This window comes from Procambarus clarkii, chromosome 60 (genome assembly GCF_040958095.1).
Source record: "Procambarus clarkii isolate CNS0578487 chromosome 60, FALCON_Pclarkii_2.0, whole genome shotgun sequence".
In the NCBI taxonomy this organism is placed as follows: domain Eukaryota; kingdom Metazoa; phylum Arthropoda; class Malacostraca; order Decapoda; family Cambaridae; genus Procambarus; species Procambarus clarkii.
Window position 1 is genome coordinate 18,856,231 of NC_091209.1, and position 19,193 is coordinate 18,875,423.

The following is a 19,193-nucleotide window of genomic DNA, read 5'->3' on the forward strand; positions in this document are numbered from 1 at the left end:
TGTTGACGACATTTTTACACAGGTACCTGATGTCAGACATCTGCAGGAGCTGAAGGAGGCATTTGAGCGGAATTCTGTGTTGCGTTTCACTTACGATGGAGAAGGATGGGAAGCTGCCCTTTCTAGATGTAACAGTTATGGAAAGGAGCGGAGGTTTCCACACTGCAGTCTACACTAAGGAAACAAACATAGGAATGTGCCTCAATGCCAACAGTGACTGCCCGGACAGGTACAACAGGAGTGTACTGGTCACAGTACTGTGTCCGTTTAGGGGTGATCCTAGACGGCATGGGTTCGAATCCTGGCCGGGTCAAAGAGTTCTTAGTGATATATATATATATATATATATATATATATATATATATATATATATATATATATATATATATATATATATATATATATATATATATATATATATATAATATGTGTGTGTGTGTATGTGCAGAAATAATATTAATAAAACAATCAACATCGTGAAGTGTACTCTATATATCAAAATATATTACTTTGAAACCCATATCATTCACTAAAAAAAAAAATTGGGCTACTCTTATTACAAATTCGCTACTTTTAGGCCGTCAGCTCTCTACTTTCCGCAATTTGGATCTGGCAACCCTGTTTCGCTGGATGGACACAATCCAGCTTGTCAACCCCTGTATTGTTATAACTTTTCTCGCCACGGTTGTGGTCTGGGAGATCAATCAAGGTTAGAAACTATTCAATTTTAACATTTAATTTTCAAGACGGGTAAAAACAGTTACTTTTTCTGAATGCCTAAATTCTTACTCTAATCCCTAGATGGCGCTGAAAACCAGGACCTCATATACTACTGTTGGGAGGCTCTGAAACCAGGGGACAGGCCCCTAAAAATGGGCCCGTCATGACTGAAGAGGGGAAGGAGATTTTTTTCCACCACCCGGCGCTGAGTGGTCTGGGTGGTAGAAGAAAATATACTCATACGAATTCGGAGACAAACAACAAGGTTTTCTTTGAATGTTTTTTATTTTTTTCCTGTGAGGTTATGTGTATAAACAATCTTATCAGAGTTGGGTAAGCATAGAGGGATGATCATACTTCATAGAATGATACATAAGTTTACTAACACAGGGCCAGCATTAAGCGATGAATGGATAATATGGAAGTTATCCCTTCAACAAAACCTTACATTTAATCAACTGCTGTAAGTATAATATGCTTCATTAGGCTATTACCACTGCAGATATCGTCGAAAGTGTCACGCAAACTGAACTTGATCATTCATATATTTACATAAATTAAGTACGTACTATTAGTGACTTAGAGATGCAAGCACAATAAATATCGTTAACAATTTAGTAATGCATGAGTAAATATATTTAGAATTGTGAGAACATTAGTAAAACTAACTATAATTTATTCAAGAATAATATGTCTAATCTTAGTCATTCCCTATGCCAAATCTATAATGGTTAGAAGAGGTCAGTACAGGCACGATTTCTCATTTAATGGAGGGTTTAAGGCCTATCAACTTATGGAGTATTATTAAGGATACCGCAAAAGCTTATTCAAGCCAACCAGCAAGTATACTTTAGCTCTGAACATAGTCCAGAAGTAGAGTAAACTCTCAGTGTATACATACTGAGAAACAGCGCTCACCTCTCGATGTATATCCATTGCTCTCTGTTACTCATTATGGTATATATGTTACATATAATATTGATTATATTATATGATAATGATTATATGTGCTATATAATATTAATTATATGTTATATTCATATACATAACTATTTTCTACATGTATTGAGACCATACCTAGCAGCAATGAATGTTTACATTATAAATTTACACCATTTGTTTATTCAAATATTGTTGTGTAAATGCTGACTAGCACACTTTTGGAGACATCAACAATAAGTATGGAACATGCATGTATCAGCTCTGTAGGTGGAAAACTTATATAGTATCCCTTTAGGACTGATAATGCAACACTAGGTTTAACGTACACATACAAAAAAAAAAAAACGAGTCTCAGTATTCAGAGCCAATAATATGTATTCCCCCTTCATCGATTCTTCCCCCGCCACTCCTCCCTCCCGATATTTCCCTTCCCTCCTCCCGATATTTCCCCTCCCTCCTCCAAATATTTCCCCTCCCACCACATCCTTCTCCCACCACCACATCCCCTCCTAAAACACAAAGCTATGTCGGCCTGGTGGCGATTATCGCTGATTACAACTTCAAAAGCAAAATCCTCAGCCTTCAACATGTCAACTAAAACCAAATTATACATGCGCTCATCAAGTAGAACAAACTAGAAGAGGGAGGAAGTGAAAGCAAACACTATACACATATCCAAAAAGATCTATGGTGAGACAGGGAGCGGACAAAACAGGCTGTTTAGGGACCAACTTCTGGTCCTTTTTAAATGGGATTCATCGAGATCGTTTCTTATATCATATATTTCTTCAACAGATGTTTTGTATTTAAAACTTCCTTACCTAATCAGACCCAACCTGGCATAAACTAATCAAACCTAACATAACTCAATCGACTAACCTAACCTAGCCTTGCCTAATCCAGTTTAACCGATCATAGCCTAGTCCAGCCTAACCTAGCGATATGTACAGTTTGAACAATTATAAAACCAGCTGTGTGTGAAATGCTTGTATACGTGATGACTAGTAAGGTAAGGTAACCTATGTATTCATAACTCACTATATGACACCACCTATATAAGAGGACAGATTGTTCTTATTTGATTTTTAATATTTTGACTTTGAATTAAAAAAACATAGAACTGAGAATCATCCTGCAGAGCTCATGTTGTTCATTCGTCTTAATTATGAAACTAAAATACTAAAAAATACGAAGAATTAATAGAAAATCTAGTTTCTATAGTTAATATTACCAGAGTGGATTATAAATACGAGGGTAAAATGCGGATCCCAGGAGCTGAAGCTCAGCGCCCGCAATCACAGCTAAGTAAACAAACAGTTCTCAGAGTTAACTAAATATTAATTTTTGCAAAGAAATCGGAGTTCGTCTGATTACCGTTGAGTTAAAACTTATTTGTAGTGTCAGCGCAAAGGCCTGAAAGCACTACCATAAAAAGCTAGGATTTGTTTAACTATATATATATATATATATATATATATATATATATATATATATATATATATATATATATATATATATATATATATATATATATATATATATATATATATATATATATATATATATATATTTATATTTATATTTATATTTATATTTATATTTATATATGGTGGTCGTTGCAGTGGGTGGTTGGATGTGGTGGTCGTTGCAGTGGGTGGTTGGATGTGGTGGTCGTTGCAGTGGGTGGTTGGATGTGGTGGTCGTTGCAGTGGATGGTTGTAGTGTTCACTGCATTGGTCGCTGTATTGTGTGGCAGGTTGTTGTTGTTTTAGATTAAACCAATCGAACCAAATGTTCCAAGTAGCACGGGCTATGGTGAGCCCGTAATGGACTTACCCGGCACAGGAGCGGGGCTGTAACTTGGTGACCGAGTATGGTCGACACCACTGTCTTGTGCCACATTATCGGTAAAAAGGCCTTAATGGATTCTTGTTACGTATTGACCCCCGGGATGGCACAGTAACATTGGTAGCGTCGTCAGTCCATATTGGTGGCTACGGCTGTCCTGCTCCTCGAAGCAGGGCAGTGATGCCCGGGACTCCGGGCACCAGAGTCCAATTGCCTCGATGCCCGGGACTCTGGATAAGAGTGGTAACGCATTACGAGATTGGCGTCCTTTTGATGAAGGTTGTTAATGTCGAAAGTATGTTGATATTTCTGTAAACTGGAGCAATGGTTTTGGAGTTGAATTTGATGAGTGTTGCTAGTCTGTGATCGTGGTACAGAACTGTGGTTGTGAGGCGACTGCTTTATTTGTTCCTGTTTGGACGCTCAGGAAACCCAGACAAATTGATCCCTAGGCGGGTATGGGGGGGGGGGGAGGAGTGCTTGGAGTGTCATAATTAAGATTGGAGCGAAGGATTGGCGGAGTTACCCCCTGGGCTGATGCGCTGAACACACACACACCCAACCGATACCATCTCCTGAGTGGGTATAAACTGGTCTAAGTGTCGCACCCACATCCTGATGGGCCGCCGCACTGCCTGGCACCGAAAGTCACCCCCCAAGTTGGAGCAAGTCTCACCCTGGCACAGACACTTGGTCTCCACCAAGTTCGGGGGCCAAACATTCTCTCCCAGATGCCGCGTCTGCAGTTTGGAGGGACACATCCCCAGATGGACCGTTCCCCGCACCCACAGTGGCTCCAGGTAGTCCTCCGACAGGTCAACACGGAACAGCTGGACAGACAAATCCTTACACACTGTCTCCTCTGAGTGCTCCTGGGAAAACTGGACGAGTGCTTCAGGCACCGACAAGTAATCATTTTTCCAACTCTGCTTGACCTCAGACGCGGGAATCATGTTAGCTACTCCACGGTGACATCTGTTGTTACCTGATGATTTGCACAGCCGTGAGCGCTTGTTCAACTCACTTACAGTAGTGTGTACATCCTTTGACTCTTCATATTTTACCTTCTCACTTGGGGGCTCCAGCGGCATCGCTGAGTCCTCCACCGCGGCCTGGTTGAATATACCCAGATTAATTTCCGTGTTAAAGTTTTTGGCGTGACCTTGGCTTGGCGGGCGCTGGGGAAGAGAAAGAACAGAGCTTAGCCACCACCACTGAGGCAACACCCACGGAGACACTTGTTGCGAGCCTTCACCATCTTTGGTATAGGTGTCGGCAACAGCCACTTCACTAGCCGAGGCCAGTCTTAATGAGATGATACACACGGTAGCCACCAACAACTGTACCGTCATCACCGTCAGCATGATCTTCTGCACAGTGCTGCTGTGTCTGCTTCTTCCTTCTAGCAGATAGCAACTGTAAAATATACGATGTTGAGAGTGTCGTCTTGCTTTATCACTGACCCGAAATGGCGGTAGGTGACGGAGGCTCAGTGTGTGGTGGCGGGTCCCCGGCTGTAGCCTAGCTGGTGGCCCTGACACCGTCGGGTCCCATCTTATATGGGCTGCTCACCTCTCCACAATATGCCACAAATCAGCATAGAGTCTAAAGGGTGGTTTCCAATTACTGGTTCTTAATCAAGACGGAGAGCTTTGTAAGGGTCCCTGAAAAAGCGGAGACGTGGGTGTTGTTGCCGCCTATAATTACTCAATCTAGCAGGAGTGATAAGAAGGCCTTAACGAAGTATTGACACAGGAATGAAAAGACAAAATTTTGGCTCATTAATTTCATGCTCTGGGTAGTAAATCTTCCAACCTTCAGGAATAAAGCAACGTCCTATAGTTTTTTACCACAATCTTAAAATTTCATCAAAAAATGATATTCAGACAGTATTCACAAGGAAGAAATATAATAATAATAAAAATAATAATAATAATAATAATAATAATAATAATAATAATAATAATATGATTTCTCTTTTGCTTCCTTTTAGGCTGGAACAAGTGAAGCGCACTGGAAATTGCTTGCTAGGAGGGAGCTGGATCATGGTCCCAACTAGGAGAAAGATTAGGTGCAGGGAAAGGGGGCTACTTCGTAGGGGAGGGAGAGAGGGAGGGGCTTGATCTTGATCTCAAACGAGGTGGGCGAGGGGTCCGAACCTGTGCGTATGCGCGTATAACTCTCGGGAGGACGCTAACTGCTGGTCCCCAGCGCATGCACCCAATTTAGATTATATTAATGGCGTATGATAATCAGGCGTTTTTTTAGTCCTCTGAAGGTTTTGGAAATGCCCGTTTTCTGTGTATGCAGCAGCGGCAGCCGCACAAATTTGGAGCTTCAACATTTTCCCGCCTAAATAGCCAGGCGGGCTGAAATGAAGCCGGCTCCAGTTTAAAGGCGGAGAAGCCTTCCAGTGGGTCTCTGGGAACGGAGGAGAGGGGGGTTGTGGGGCTTTCGACCCCTCCATCAGGACTCGCTCGTTTATGCAGCTCTCCTTGTGTGTGTGTCTAATTTGTCTGTGTTGAGCTTGGCATCTGGATTACTACCGAAGGAATAGCTATAATTTCTTAATGAGGACGAAATAGGACTAGCTTGGGCACCTCAGGCTCCAGTGCCAACACGTCCGCTGAATAGACATAACGAAGTCGATCTTGCTAACATCTCTCTCATTTTTTCTCTAGTTTCTATGTCCTCTCGTTCTGATGTTCTTCACTAAATTGCTCTTCTTTTCTTGGTTCATCAATCTCGCTTAAAATCTTATATGTCGTGAACATTGCCTATGTTAGCGTTATTCCCCCGAGCCTATTATAACTCAGCTTAGGAACGAGCATTGTTTCATATCTCTAAACGTTTTCATCCTTTGTTTCATTATTTTTCGGGTTAGGATCCATGACAAGGTTTCATACTCAAGAATGAATTTTACGAAGCTTGTGTATACCATTCGGAAGGGTCTTTCATGTGTCTCTGAAAGCAATCCGGAGGTTTACCAGTCAGGCCAACACCACCGACGGTAGTGTGTCAGTGTGTGCTCCTGTTGCACGAAGCTTCATTATTCATCCTCTACTGCTTCTGTGGCCTCACTCATCTTTCTGTCCTCATCAAATCACACCGTTCAAGGGTAAGATCATATCTGGAAGGATATGATCTTACCCTTGATCAAGAGTAAGGGTAAGATCATATCCTGCCAGATATGATCTTACCCTTAGCCCATGTCTTTCACTGTCCGGTTAACGTACACTGAAATCTGACGAAGGAAATACATTTCATACAAAATATATTTATTTTAGTTTAATAAATTGTTGGTTCTGATTTGCAAAACTGACAAAAAATACAGCCACTGATAGTGTACAATAGTACAGTGCACCATAATTCGACGCATGGTAGTACAACGCATCATAGTACAGTACACAATAGTGCACTATAGTGCATTGTACACTATACGTGATCATTAATATTTGCCCCAACATGTGGCGCAACTGTGTTTCCAAACTGGCCACAGTTGAGGAGTTTACGGCCAAATTCGAAGAGAATAGAGAGCGCTGCATTTCTGAGGCGAGGTTAGTCTGGTTAATTCAGGAACTTGGGAGTGCCAGGGCTTCCCCGCTCCCCACCCAGTCCTCTACCAGGCAAGGAACTCAACAATTGTGGCGTCCATAGCTGCCTCCAACATGGTGCACTCTGTCTAGAGCACAGCTGACGGACCTCAGAGCCACAGTGCCATGAGATAAAAGTTTGTTTAGCTACAGTGAGGATTGTGCTGTGTGCCTCAACATGCTCTAGGACAGATTCACCGCAGACCGTGGATCCAAAATTTGATTCGTGAAGTGTTCTTAATACACAACTCTGCGGCGAGACCTGAAGTCACTCAATACTGGAACCTGAAGTCATTCAAGGCCGACAAGGCGCCGGCGAGAAACAATGGGCAGAGTTTCTTTCACCTTGATGCCTCTGTTACCTAGCAGTAAATAGGTACCTGGGAGTTAGCCAGTTGTCACGGGCTGCTTCATGGGGGTGGAGGCCTTGTCGAGGATCGGGCCGCGGGGACACAGCTCCGAAATCATCTCAAGATAACCTCAAGAAGGCTGGAACCTAAAGTCATTCAAGTCTGGTGACAGAATCATTCGATGCTGACCAGAGGCTTATGGGTCATACAGAGGTTATAGCGACTAAACTAAAGTGTGAAAAGTTGGTCCACACAAGAGGCGGAATTTCAGAGGTCAGGAGGCGGCAACCTCGCCTTTGTCTGTGTCTTAAGCCACTACGCGGGTTCACTCCTCTATAATATCCTGCATATGGATCTGACCTGACCCCGTCCTCTCGAACAGTACATAGCATCTTCACGTACAGGTTCCCTAAGGTCAAAAAGTCGTGTACTAAAAAATGATAGCGGCTCGCCATATTGATGCGACGTTCCGTTTTCTGTTCGTGGGTCCGCGGTCACTTTAGTTTCGGGCAATTTAGCTTGCTCAAGAGGTCGGCTTGATGATACACATATTCCTCAAGTGTCTGACAGCCCTACAGAACTAATTTTCTCAAATGTGGTTCGTTAACAACTCTCACGTCAATTGGGGGTTCATTAACGACTCTTTTCATCAAGTGTGGTTCGCTAGCAAATCTCACGTCATGTGGTTCTTGAACCACTCCCCGTCAAGTTTGGTTCACTAACGACTCTGCCGTTAGAACCACGTCGTGCGGTTCGCTAACGACTCTCCCGTCAAGTGTGGTTCATTAACTACCCCCCCCCCCCCGTCATTAACGACTGTGCCATCGTATGGTCGCTCCGTCATGTGCAGTTCCCCCAGCAGAAGCGACTCACTGAGCCAACCATGGTGTCTGATACGCTAATCAAAGTCGAGGCGCAACATCTACGCCAAGTAGGTCATCCAGCCTCCTAAACTTATAGACCCGTCATCTACTGTGGCTGGAATGTTCAAAATGTGCACATCAGAAGTTCACGATTTGTGCTACCGGGATTCGAAGGGGCATGACGAAGGTGAAGCAGAGTAGCCATGCTACTCACCAAGGTGTAGGTGCTGTCAACTTCAGGAATCTGTACACCAGTAGATTGACGGTTGAGAGGTGGGACCAAAGAGCTGAAGTTCAACCCCCCCGCAAGCACAGGTAGATGAGTGCACAAATGATAAACCTTTATGCCCGCAGATAACTTTGCAACTGGAGTGTGCATGACTGAACAACATTTCAATTAAACTTTAGTGTAAAGAACAGCTTCCCAATTCACGCCAGAGGTGAACTTTTGCACTCATGAAAGGCATTTAAGATGAACTTGTGCAAAGTGTTCCCTGTTGACAAACTTGTGCGGAGTGAACGTACGCTAAGAGAACACTGTTCGCCATCCCACCTCTGTTGACAAAGAAAAGTGGACCACTTTACCGACACACAGATATCGCTGCCAAGGTGTACCAACCCCAGCACCAGGATAGTCCACAGGTGTACCAACCCCAGCACCAGGATAGACCACAGGTGTACCACCCCCAGCACTAGGATAGACCACAGGTGTACCACCCCCTGCACCAGGATAGACCACAGGTGTACCAACCCCAGCACCAGGATTGACCACAGGTGTACCACCCTCTGCACCAGGATAGTCCACAGGTGTACCAACCCCAGCACCAGGATAGTCCACAGGTGTACCAACCCCAGCACCAGGATAGACCACAGGTGTACCAACCCCTGCACCAGGATAGACCACAGGTGTACCAACCCCAGCACCAGGATAGACCACAGGTGTACCACCCCCTGCACCAGGATAGACCACAGGTGTACCAACCCCAGCACCAGGATAGACCACAGGTGTACCAACCCCAGCACCAGGATGGACCACAGGTGTACCACCCCCAGCGCCAGGATAGACCACAGGTGTACCAACCCCTGCACCAGGATAGACCACAGGTGTACCACCCTCAGCACCAGGATAGACCACAGGTGTACCAACCCCAGCACCAGGATAGACCACAGGTGTACCACCCCCTGCACCAGGATAGTCCACAGGTGTACCAACCCCAGCACCAGGATAGACCACAGGTGTACCACCCCCTGCACCAGGATAGTCCACAGGTGTACCAACCCCAGCACCAGGATAGACCACAGTTGTACCACCCCCTGCACCAGGATAGTCCACAGGTGTACCAACCCCAGCACCAGGATAGACCACAGGTGTACCAACCCCAGCACCAGGATAGACCACAGGTGTACCACCCCCTGCACCAGGATAGTCCACAGGTGTACCAACCCCAGCACCAGGATAGACCACAGGTGTACCACCCCCTGCACCAGGATAGTCCACAGGTGTACCAACCCCAGCACCAGGATAGACCACAGGTGTACCACCCCCTGCACCAGGATAGTCCACAGGTGTACCAACCCCAGCACCAGGATAGACCACAGGTGTACCACCCCCTGCACCAGGATAGTCCACAGGTGTACCAACCCCAGCACCAGGATAGTCCACAGGTGTACCAACTCCAACACCAGGAGTTGGTAGGTAGTCAACTAACAACTCTCCACTAACAATTCAAACACAGTTGTATGAGGTACTGAGCGAGACATACACCATATGAAACAATCACCAATGAACCTGTGGAACACATTTACCTGTTGAAGCCGTTGTAGCGAGGACATTGATCCAGTGTAGTATACCTGGCCCGCTGTAACGTGTGTGTGCGTCCTACACTCCAGTTAGCACGAGGATACTTTTCTTCGTGAAGTCACTCCAGATATATATAAAGATGTTGTGAGGTGGCCCCCAAGCCATAAAGCTGGTGTACCCTGACACCAAGCCAATAATCCCGCCGCCCAGCTCCTGCCACCCATAAATCCACCCTCGTGACCCCACTATGTGCCCAGACCAGTAACACACACACACGCAGGTAGCTGAGCGGACAGCGCGGAGCACTCTTAATTCTGTGACCCGGGTTCGATTCCCGGATCAGGCAGAAACAAATGGGCAAAGTTTCTTTCACTCTGAATGCCACTGTTACCTAGCAGAAACAAAAATACTTTTGCCCATTTGTCTCCGCCTCCACCGGGGATCGAACCCGGAACCTCAGGATTACGAATCCGAAGCGCTGTCCACCCAGCTGTTAGGCGCCCTGTTCAATACTGTTAACTGTAGTTAACTTCACTCCTGTGAGTGTCATTCCTGGGATCACAGCTGTTCGTAATTAACGTGAATGCCGTACCCGCGGGAGGGAGATCATATATGTCAATATTTACATACGAAGTAAAGCTAGCGACGAAGGTGCCACCTGAGGTCGACCGCAGACAGCTACAGGAAGACCTTGAGAAACTCCTGGAGTGGGTTATCTTGAGGTTATCTTGAGATGATTTCGGGGCTTTAATGTCCCCGCGGCCCGGTCCTCGACCAGGCCTCCACCCCCAGGAAGCAGCCCGTGACAGCTAACTAACACCCAGGTACCTATTTACTGCTAGGTAACAGGGACATCAGGGTGAAAGAAAATCTTCCCATCGTTTCTTCCCGGCGCCCGGGATCGAACCCGAGACCACAGGGACCACGGGTAAACAAATAGTTGTTAGAATTCAGTCCCAACAAAGGTAAAATAATGAAGATTGGAAAGACAGACAGGAGACCAGCAAGTACCTTCACCATAAGTGGAAAACAAGAACAATCGGAGAGAAAAATAATTTGGGAGTGGATATAAACCCAACAGCCGGAGAGGCACACGTAAACATGATAACATCAGCAGCACATGCGACGCTTGTACATCAGAACAGCGTTTAGAAACCTAAATCAGGGTATTTCAGGGCAATCTGCACAGCATTTGTTAAACGAATATTTGAATATTCAGCACCGGATTGAAATCCGCACCTTGTAAAGCATAAAAACAAAATTGAAAAATGTCAAAGGTTCGCACATTTGAGCTAACAGGGTTAAGCTATGAAAATAGATCAAGGAAACTAAACGTCATAGTCCTGGAGGAGAGAAGAAACACAGAGGACATGATCACAGCATACAAGATACTTAGGGCAATTGACAAATTGGATAAGGACAGCCTCTTTAAATTGAGAGAATTTAAGACGAAATGACAAAAGTGGAAATTGAAAAAACGCGCGAACTGAAGAAGTATAAAGAAATACTCATACTTGTAGAGGTGCTTAACAAATGGAACCCACTGAAAAAAAGTTGTAAAAACCACCTCTATTCGCAATTTTAAGGCTAAATGCGTAAAAAAAAGTACGTCAGATTAATTAAAATTTAACGCAACAGGTGCAACACTGGCTGTTGGCTGGGCGTGACGAGTAAGACTTCACTTTCTCTCAATCACTGATAGGCGAGTATACACACACACACCAGTAACCACCCCTGGCCGCCACCAATCAGGTGCCACTCAGGAGAGCGGTGGGTGAGGCAGTAACGGGTCGAAGCGGACCGTTACGTATTGATCACAAGCTCTGCTCGCTTAAATCCCGCGTTACCACAGCTGGAGCGGACCCCCGCCGCGCTCTCTCCCGCCTCACAAAATCAATACATCCACGCTCGGGATATCCGGCCAGATTTATTTGCACGCAAAACAATACATGAGAATTAACTTGGTGTTGTTGTGCACGCAGTCATCATAACTTGAGTGGTGGTGCACGCAATCATAACCTGAGTGGCGATGCACGCAGCCATCAGAGCTTCGCAACTCAAATCATTCTCACGACTTGAAAAGCGTTAAATCTAAAGCAGTATTACCTATCTAGCAACTCACAACCTTAGCCAATCAACCAATCACTACCTATCATTAGTACGAGAGTATATATGTGAATAACATGCTGTTCTTCATTTTTTTGTGGAGTCCAACAGTACTTATTGGTACACTTGAGCAAATAGTTGCTCTTAAGTGCTATCATTATAGGAGCATGGACTCTGTAGTCACTGTTTATTGTTTGTGTCGGTCACAGTGGATCCAGTACCACTTATGGTGGCTCCAGTACCACTTATAGTGGATCTAGTACCACTTACCCCACTTACTACGGATTTTGTTTCAGTCTCAGTGGACCTCTAATTAAAGTTTCGGAAAATCGCTTATAAATATTAGTGGACATGTAAGTACAGTTACGCAGGGTCTCTCAGTGTAGAGTTATAGAGAATGTATCACAGAGTTATAGAGGATGTATGAGAGCAATGATACCATCAGCTATCGCTGAGACAAAGGGGCTTTAGCTCACGTATTATGCACCCCATACCCATCCCGTAGAAGGTGGTGGAAAAGGTTACAGAGGCACATGATGGGTTCAGGAACTAAACCACAAATTGCTTTAATTAAGCAAGTTACAGTCTTGATTAGCTAGTTACACAGTTGAATGAGTTATTATATCAACAATGGACTCGACAAGGGCGGAAAGGTTACAGCCGCCCTACTGTAGCGACCTACAGTTAGCAAAATGGGCATATTTAGCTAACTTTTCTAGCTCAAGATCAATTTAAATTAAATATTTACATATTTCTTTGAACATTTGTCTGTAAACTTTGACCATTTGTCTCTAAATTCGCGTGTCTATCCGCGCTCCGTCACATAGTGACGGAGGGTGTGCGAATAACTTTGCTGACACAGTTTACATTTGGTCAGGTCTACATCAGCAGGATTTTCAAATTCTCAGAGACAACTTATACTCGAGTCTAAGCCCAGCGACAGACTCGGTCATCATCATCTAGGTGTCTTGTTGATTTTATTTGATGATCCAATTGATGTATGACTCTTCTTGAATGATAGTATGACAGATGAATAAGAGAGATCAGGTGTGTGTATGTGTGTGTGTGTGTGTGTGTGTGTGTGTGTGTGTGTGTGTGTGTGTGTGTGTGTGTGTGCGTGTGTGTGTGTGTGTGTGTGTGTGTGTGTGTGTGTGTGTGTGTGTGTGTGTGTGTGTGTGTGTGTGTGTGTGTGTGTGTGTGTGTGTGTGTGTGTGTGTGTGTGTGTGTGTGTGTGTGTATGTGTGTGTGTGTGTGTGTGTGTGTGTGTGTGTGTGTGTGTGTGTGTGTGTGTGTGTGTGTGTGTGTGTGTGTGTGTGTGTGTGTGAGCTCTCATGAGTTGTTGAGTTCGTTGGTGTGGGGGGGGGAAATGTGGAGAAGGAGGGGGAGGGAGGAGGAAGAGAGAAGGCGGAGGGAGGAAGGAGGGGGAAGGGAGAGAGAAGCAGGAGAGTAGGAGGGGGGAAGGAGACGGAGGGGGAGAAGGCAAGGCTGTGTAATGAGACCAGAGTGAAGAGATATGAGGAGTGAGGTGCAGAGAGCGGTGGGGAAATGCTCAAGTTGGGGAGGGCAGAGGCTTGGGCTAGGGGGAGAGGCGGGAAATAACAGTGGGGAGATAGCAGAGGGGTAGAGGAGGGAGATAGTAGAGGGGGAGAGGAGAGAGATAGCAGAGGGGAGAGAGGGGAGCTGTGAGTGTGCTGGGTTGCTGCTTTTTTAGGAAAAATAAAAAAAAATATCTTGAAGGGAGAGAGGAGAATATGTTGCGACGTTGAGGCACTGGAGGGAGTGAGAGATGATGGAGGGCAGAGGGAGACGGGAGGGTGGGAGTGGGGGGGGGGGAGAGGGAACTATAAATGGAGTGAGAGGTGTAAGAGACAACACAAGCAGCAGCCTGTGCACCGTGAGAGGTGTACCCAGCCTCTCTGTGTATACACACTCACAAGTTTACTTCTGTCCTGGACTGTTTTCAGGACTATGGACACCTACGTGTTGGTCAGTAAGACAACATATAACACCCCAGAGGTTGACAGGCCATAAGCCCCCTTAACACACAGAATATGTGCATTTTTTAATGACCCCAGCAATGCATAAGAGGAACAAAGTCATTTCAGGAAAACACCAAGCCAAGACCACCAGACAGACAAACAGGGACGTGAGCAAGCGGGGCGTCAGAAAGACAGACATACATACGAGTGATCGATCTACGTCTTTCTTCTCTGAATATAAACCTTAAATTTATGTATGAAGTCGTCCTGCTGGTGGGAACATCTTAAAGCTGCCGTTACCATCAGCGGTAGCCGGGCCCCGCCTACTGTACATATCAAGGCCACTGCCTGGCCGCCGCTCCTCACCTCCAGAGCCCTCATTGGTCCAGAGCTGGTGGGTAGGTTATCCTAGGGGCGGGGCCACCACTTGCACCAGCAGGATAACACGCCCTCTTCCCTTACTGATACCTCTCGCTCCTCCCCTTTCGTCCTCAAACCCCGCCCACACACCCAGGGAACACAAGCCGCTAGTGCAGATTTCTACCATCTCCTGAGTACAGCAGTAACCTGCCCTTGCTCGCCTCTACCTGGATGGTGCGCCTCTTCACCCATGTTTGACCTCAACTCCTGCAGTAGGCACACAGGAAGGTTTAACACAATACGGCTCGTCATGGTCACCTGCCAAAGTCTCTTCCCTGTGCTACGGCACCTGCAGGAGCCTCGTCTTCCCCTCATCCTACCCCGCCACCTCCAGGAGCCTCGCAGACCCCCATACTACCCCGCCCCCTGAAGGGGGTCCTGCTACTCCGCCACCTGCAGGAGTCCTCCCCGGCCTCCCTTATGATCCTCCGCCCCCTGCAGGCGGGACCCCGTGCTGGAGGACCCACCCCAACATGAGGGCCCCCTGTTACTCCTCCACCTGCATGGGGGACCCCCCTCCCACGCTGCTCCGTAACCTGAAGGAGGCCCCTTTGCTGCTCCCACCCCAAGCAGAAACCCCCACAAGCTACTCCACCACCTGCCAGAGTCCCCACAGCTACTCCATCGCCTGCTGGAGTCCCCACAACTACCCCACCACCTGCTGGAGTCCCCACAACTACCCCACCACCTGCTGGAGTCCCCACAACTACCCCACCACCTGCTGGAGTCCCCACAACTACCCCACCACCTGCTGGAGTCCCCACAACTACCCCACCACCTGCTGGAGTCCCCACAACTACCCCACCACCTGCTGGAGTCCCCACAACTACCCCGCCACCTGCTGGAGTCCCCACAACTACCCCACCACCTGCTGGAGTCCCCACAACTACCCCACCACCTGCTGGAGTCCCCACAACTACCCCACCACCTGCTGGAGTCCCCACAACTACCCCACCACCTGCTGGAGTCCCCACAACTACCCCACCACCTGCTGGAGTCCCCACAACTACCCCACCACCTGCTGGAGTCCCCACAACTACCCCACCACCTGCTGGAGTCCCCACAGAACTGTTGAACAAAGACGGGTTCCATTCCTTGTCTGGTAAACTGATGAATGGATGGTGGCAATTCTGCCTCTATCAACTCTCTTCTTTCTACTCATATATACTCATCTTCCCCTACCCCTTCCCCTTCTGTCTTTCTAAGTCTACCCTTCATCCCATTTTCTCTAAACTTTCCGTATCAGTGCTATCGACAGTGCTAACAATCACATAACAAGCAAATAAAACTCTTCAAAGATGGTTACACACTTGCAACAGAGAGATATTGCAACTGAATTCAATAGCTTCTTTTCATCAATTGGTGCTAACCTTGCCAGAAAATTCCCAGAGACCCAGACACATGTTACTACATATCACACCAGCAGCTATCCTAACTTCTTTTACCAGTCAGCCCCACAGACATTATAACCATAATTCAATTACTTAAAACCAGAGCTGAGAACATTAATGAAATACCATCTATGACATATAAGAGTGCTGCCCCTGCTCTTGCACTACCCATAGCTCTGCTATTCAACAAATCTCTAGAGTGTCATTCTTTCCCTGATATCCTTAAAAAAGCAAGAGTGACGCCAGTTCATAAAGGCGGCGAGACAGCTAACATAAATAATTACAGACCAATATCAAATCTACCTAATAGGTAGGAAACTATGAGGTTGAAATTGGGTACTTTTGGTTTTACTTTTGAATAAGGCGTAGGTTGGATAGCTTTTTTCAATTCCTTAGGGAGTGAGTTTCATGGGCTAGGTCCCTTTATTTGCATAGAGTGTTTGCACAGATTTAGTTTGACTCTGGGAATATCAAAGATATATTTATTTCTGGTGTAGTGATTATGGGTTCTGTTACATCTGTCAAGGAAGAGTTTCAGATCAGGATTTGCATTTCGGAACAAGGTTTTGTACATGTAAATGGTACAAGAGAATGTGTGGCATGAGTTTATGTTTAGCATGTTTAAGGATTTAAACAGGAGGGTTGTGTATTGTCTGAAAACAGAGTTTGTTATTGTTATGGTAGTGACAGACATCAGTATGTAGCCATCAATAGCATAACCTTCCCCACTCTACGATTGACAGTAGGAGTGCCACAGGGCAGCATCTTAGGACCTCTTCCATTTCTTATATATATCAATGATTTTCCAAATGTTTCCAGCATTCTTAAACCTATATTATTTTATGACTATACTACCTTCATCTATTTTGGCCCCATCCTCCACACGCTAAATAACATTGTCAACAATGAATTAAAAAAAAGTCCACTCATAGATGTCAACCAACAAACTTACACTAAACAAAAAAGACCTACTACATTTTATTTGGTGGTAAATCACCAAATCATCTTCATCTTCAGATTGACATTGTTGACATTGCCAATAAATATGAGTGGAAGTTCCTTAGCCAATACATAGACAAGAGACTGAACTTCAGCACCCACATACAACACATAACTAAAAAAAGTATCAAAAAACGGTTGGTTTACTTTCTAAAATCAGATATTATGTTCCCCACTCTGTTCTCCTCCCATTGTATTACGTACTAATCTATCCTATCTTACATACGGTATATGTGCATGGGGTTCAACCACTGCAAGGAGTGGTTGAACCTATCTTCAATTGATAGGCTTGAGGTTCAACCTCAAGCCTATCATCACTCAGCAAAAATCTGCTATCAGAACTATAACAAACTCTGTCTTCAGACAACACACAGCCCTTCTGTTTAAGTCCCTTAACGTGCTAAACATACAATCACTCCACACATTCTCATGTGCTATTTACATGTACAAAACCTTGTTCCTAAATGCTAATCATGATCTGAAACTTTTCCTTGATAGGTGTAATAAAACCCAACAGCACCACTCCAGAAATAGATATATCTTTGATATCCCCAGAGTCAGACTAAATCTGTGCAAACATTCCATGCACAATGAAAGGGCCCAGTCTTTGGAACTCACTCCCTGATAAATAAAAAAATTATCCAACCTATGCCCTGTTCAAAAGTAAAACCAAAAAGTACCTAATTTTCCTACATTGTGCTTCAAACTCACGCTGTACCTTGTACTACCCACTTCCCTAATATTAGTACTTAAGACTAATTAACTATTTAATCTTTACCGCTGTAATCACCTTTGTCAATTTATATTGTTGATATAAAGCCTGCTACAATGTACTTTGTCATCTTCCCTGATATGTTAGAGTAAGGACCCGCCCGATAGGCTATGCGTGTTAATGGCTTTGCAAGAATGTAAAAATATCACTTTAATGCAATCTCACCAACCCATTGTACTTTCTTGTAAATAAAATATTATTATTATTATTATTATTATTATTATTATTATTATTATTATTATTATTATTATTATTATTATTATTATTATTATTATCATCTCCTGAATTCCTCACTCTCCACGTCACTCGTCTTCCCTCTATGTGGTTCTTTCCCTTTCCTAAATCTCTCCATTTCTCTCTTTCTCTGTTTCACATTCGTTACAGGTCCCCCACAGAATCCGTCACCTGCTGGAGGTCACCACAGCTACTCCGTCACCTGCTGGAGGTCACCACAGCTACTCCGTCACCTGCTGGAGGTCACCACAGCTACTCCGTCACCTGCTGGAGGTCACCACAGCTACTCCGTCACCTGCTGGAGGTCACCACAGCTACTCCGTCACCTGCTGAAGGTTAAACCATTTAAACCATGGTTTAAATTTATCAAAATATTATCATGATGCACTTGTTAGTTAAATAAAAAGTATAATGAAACAAATATTTCTGGCTTATGTTTATCTTATCCAGGATGGGGGGGGGGGGGTCTGTAGCTGAGTGGTCAGCGCTATTGATTCGTAGTCCTATGGACCGGGGATCGATCCCCGGCGATAGCGGAAACAGATGTGCAGCTTCTCTCACCCTGATGCCCCTGTTACCTAGCAGTAAATATGTTAACTGGAAGTTAGACAGCTGGTACGGGCTGCTTCCTGGAGGTGTGTAACAAAAAGGAGGCCTGGGCGAGGACCGGGCCGCGGGGACGCTAAGTCCCGAAATCATCTCAAGATAACCTCAAGAAGAAGATCGGGGAGGATTGATTGGGCGCCAATCCTTAACTATAGCCTCTGTTCACCCAGCAGTTGTTGTTGTTTTAGATTCCTCCTACTAGGAACAAGTTCCAAGTAGCACGGGCTATGGTGAGCCCGTTTTAGTGAATGGGTATCTAGTTAAACGATTTGGCGGGTCGTATTCCGGGGAAATTTAGGATTAAGGACCTGCCCGAAACGATATGCGGGCTGGTGACTTTACAAGAATGTAACAACTCTTGTACATATAAACAAAATAAAATAGAGAATGCTTAACGCGTTTTCGACTTAATTCGCTTCGTCAGAGCAAAGTAGAATGAAAGATTAGTAGAATGATTAGAATGAATTACATGGTCTTAAGTAAATATTCAGGGTCCCGGTAGTACAGTCGGGTTCGTTCTCGACTCACAATCGAGAATTGAGACGAGATCGAATCCCGGGCGGGACAGA

The 19,193-nt window shown here is 45.2% G+C and overlaps 2 protein-coding genes across 2 annotated transcripts; both read right to left on the reverse strand.

The window, feature by feature from the left end:
• Nucleotides 1-3,296: 3,296 nt before the first annotated feature.
• On the reverse strand, nt 3,297-5,014 carry LOC138353883 (uncharacterized). Its single transcript, XM_069307302.1, has one exon. The coding sequence runs from the start codon at nt 4,872-4,874 to the stop codon at nt 4,005-4,007; it is 870 nt and encodes a 289-aa protein (XP_069163403.1). The 5' UTR covers nt 4,875-5,014; the 3' UTR covers nt 3,297-4,004.
• A 3,828-nt stretch (nt 5,015-8,842) lies between these two features.
• LOC138353907 (formin-2-like) lies at nt 8,843-14,874 on the reverse strand. Its single transcript, XM_069307325.1, has 2 exons — nt 14,747-14,874; nt 8,843-10,034 (listed from the first exon to the last, which is right to left on the reverse strand). The coding sequence occupies exons 1-2, from the start codon at nt 14,872-14,874 to the stop codon at nt 8,843-8,845; spliced, it is 1,320 nt and encodes a 439-aa protein (XP_069163426.1).
• Between the last annotated feature and the right edge of the window lie 4,319 nt (nt 14,875-19,193).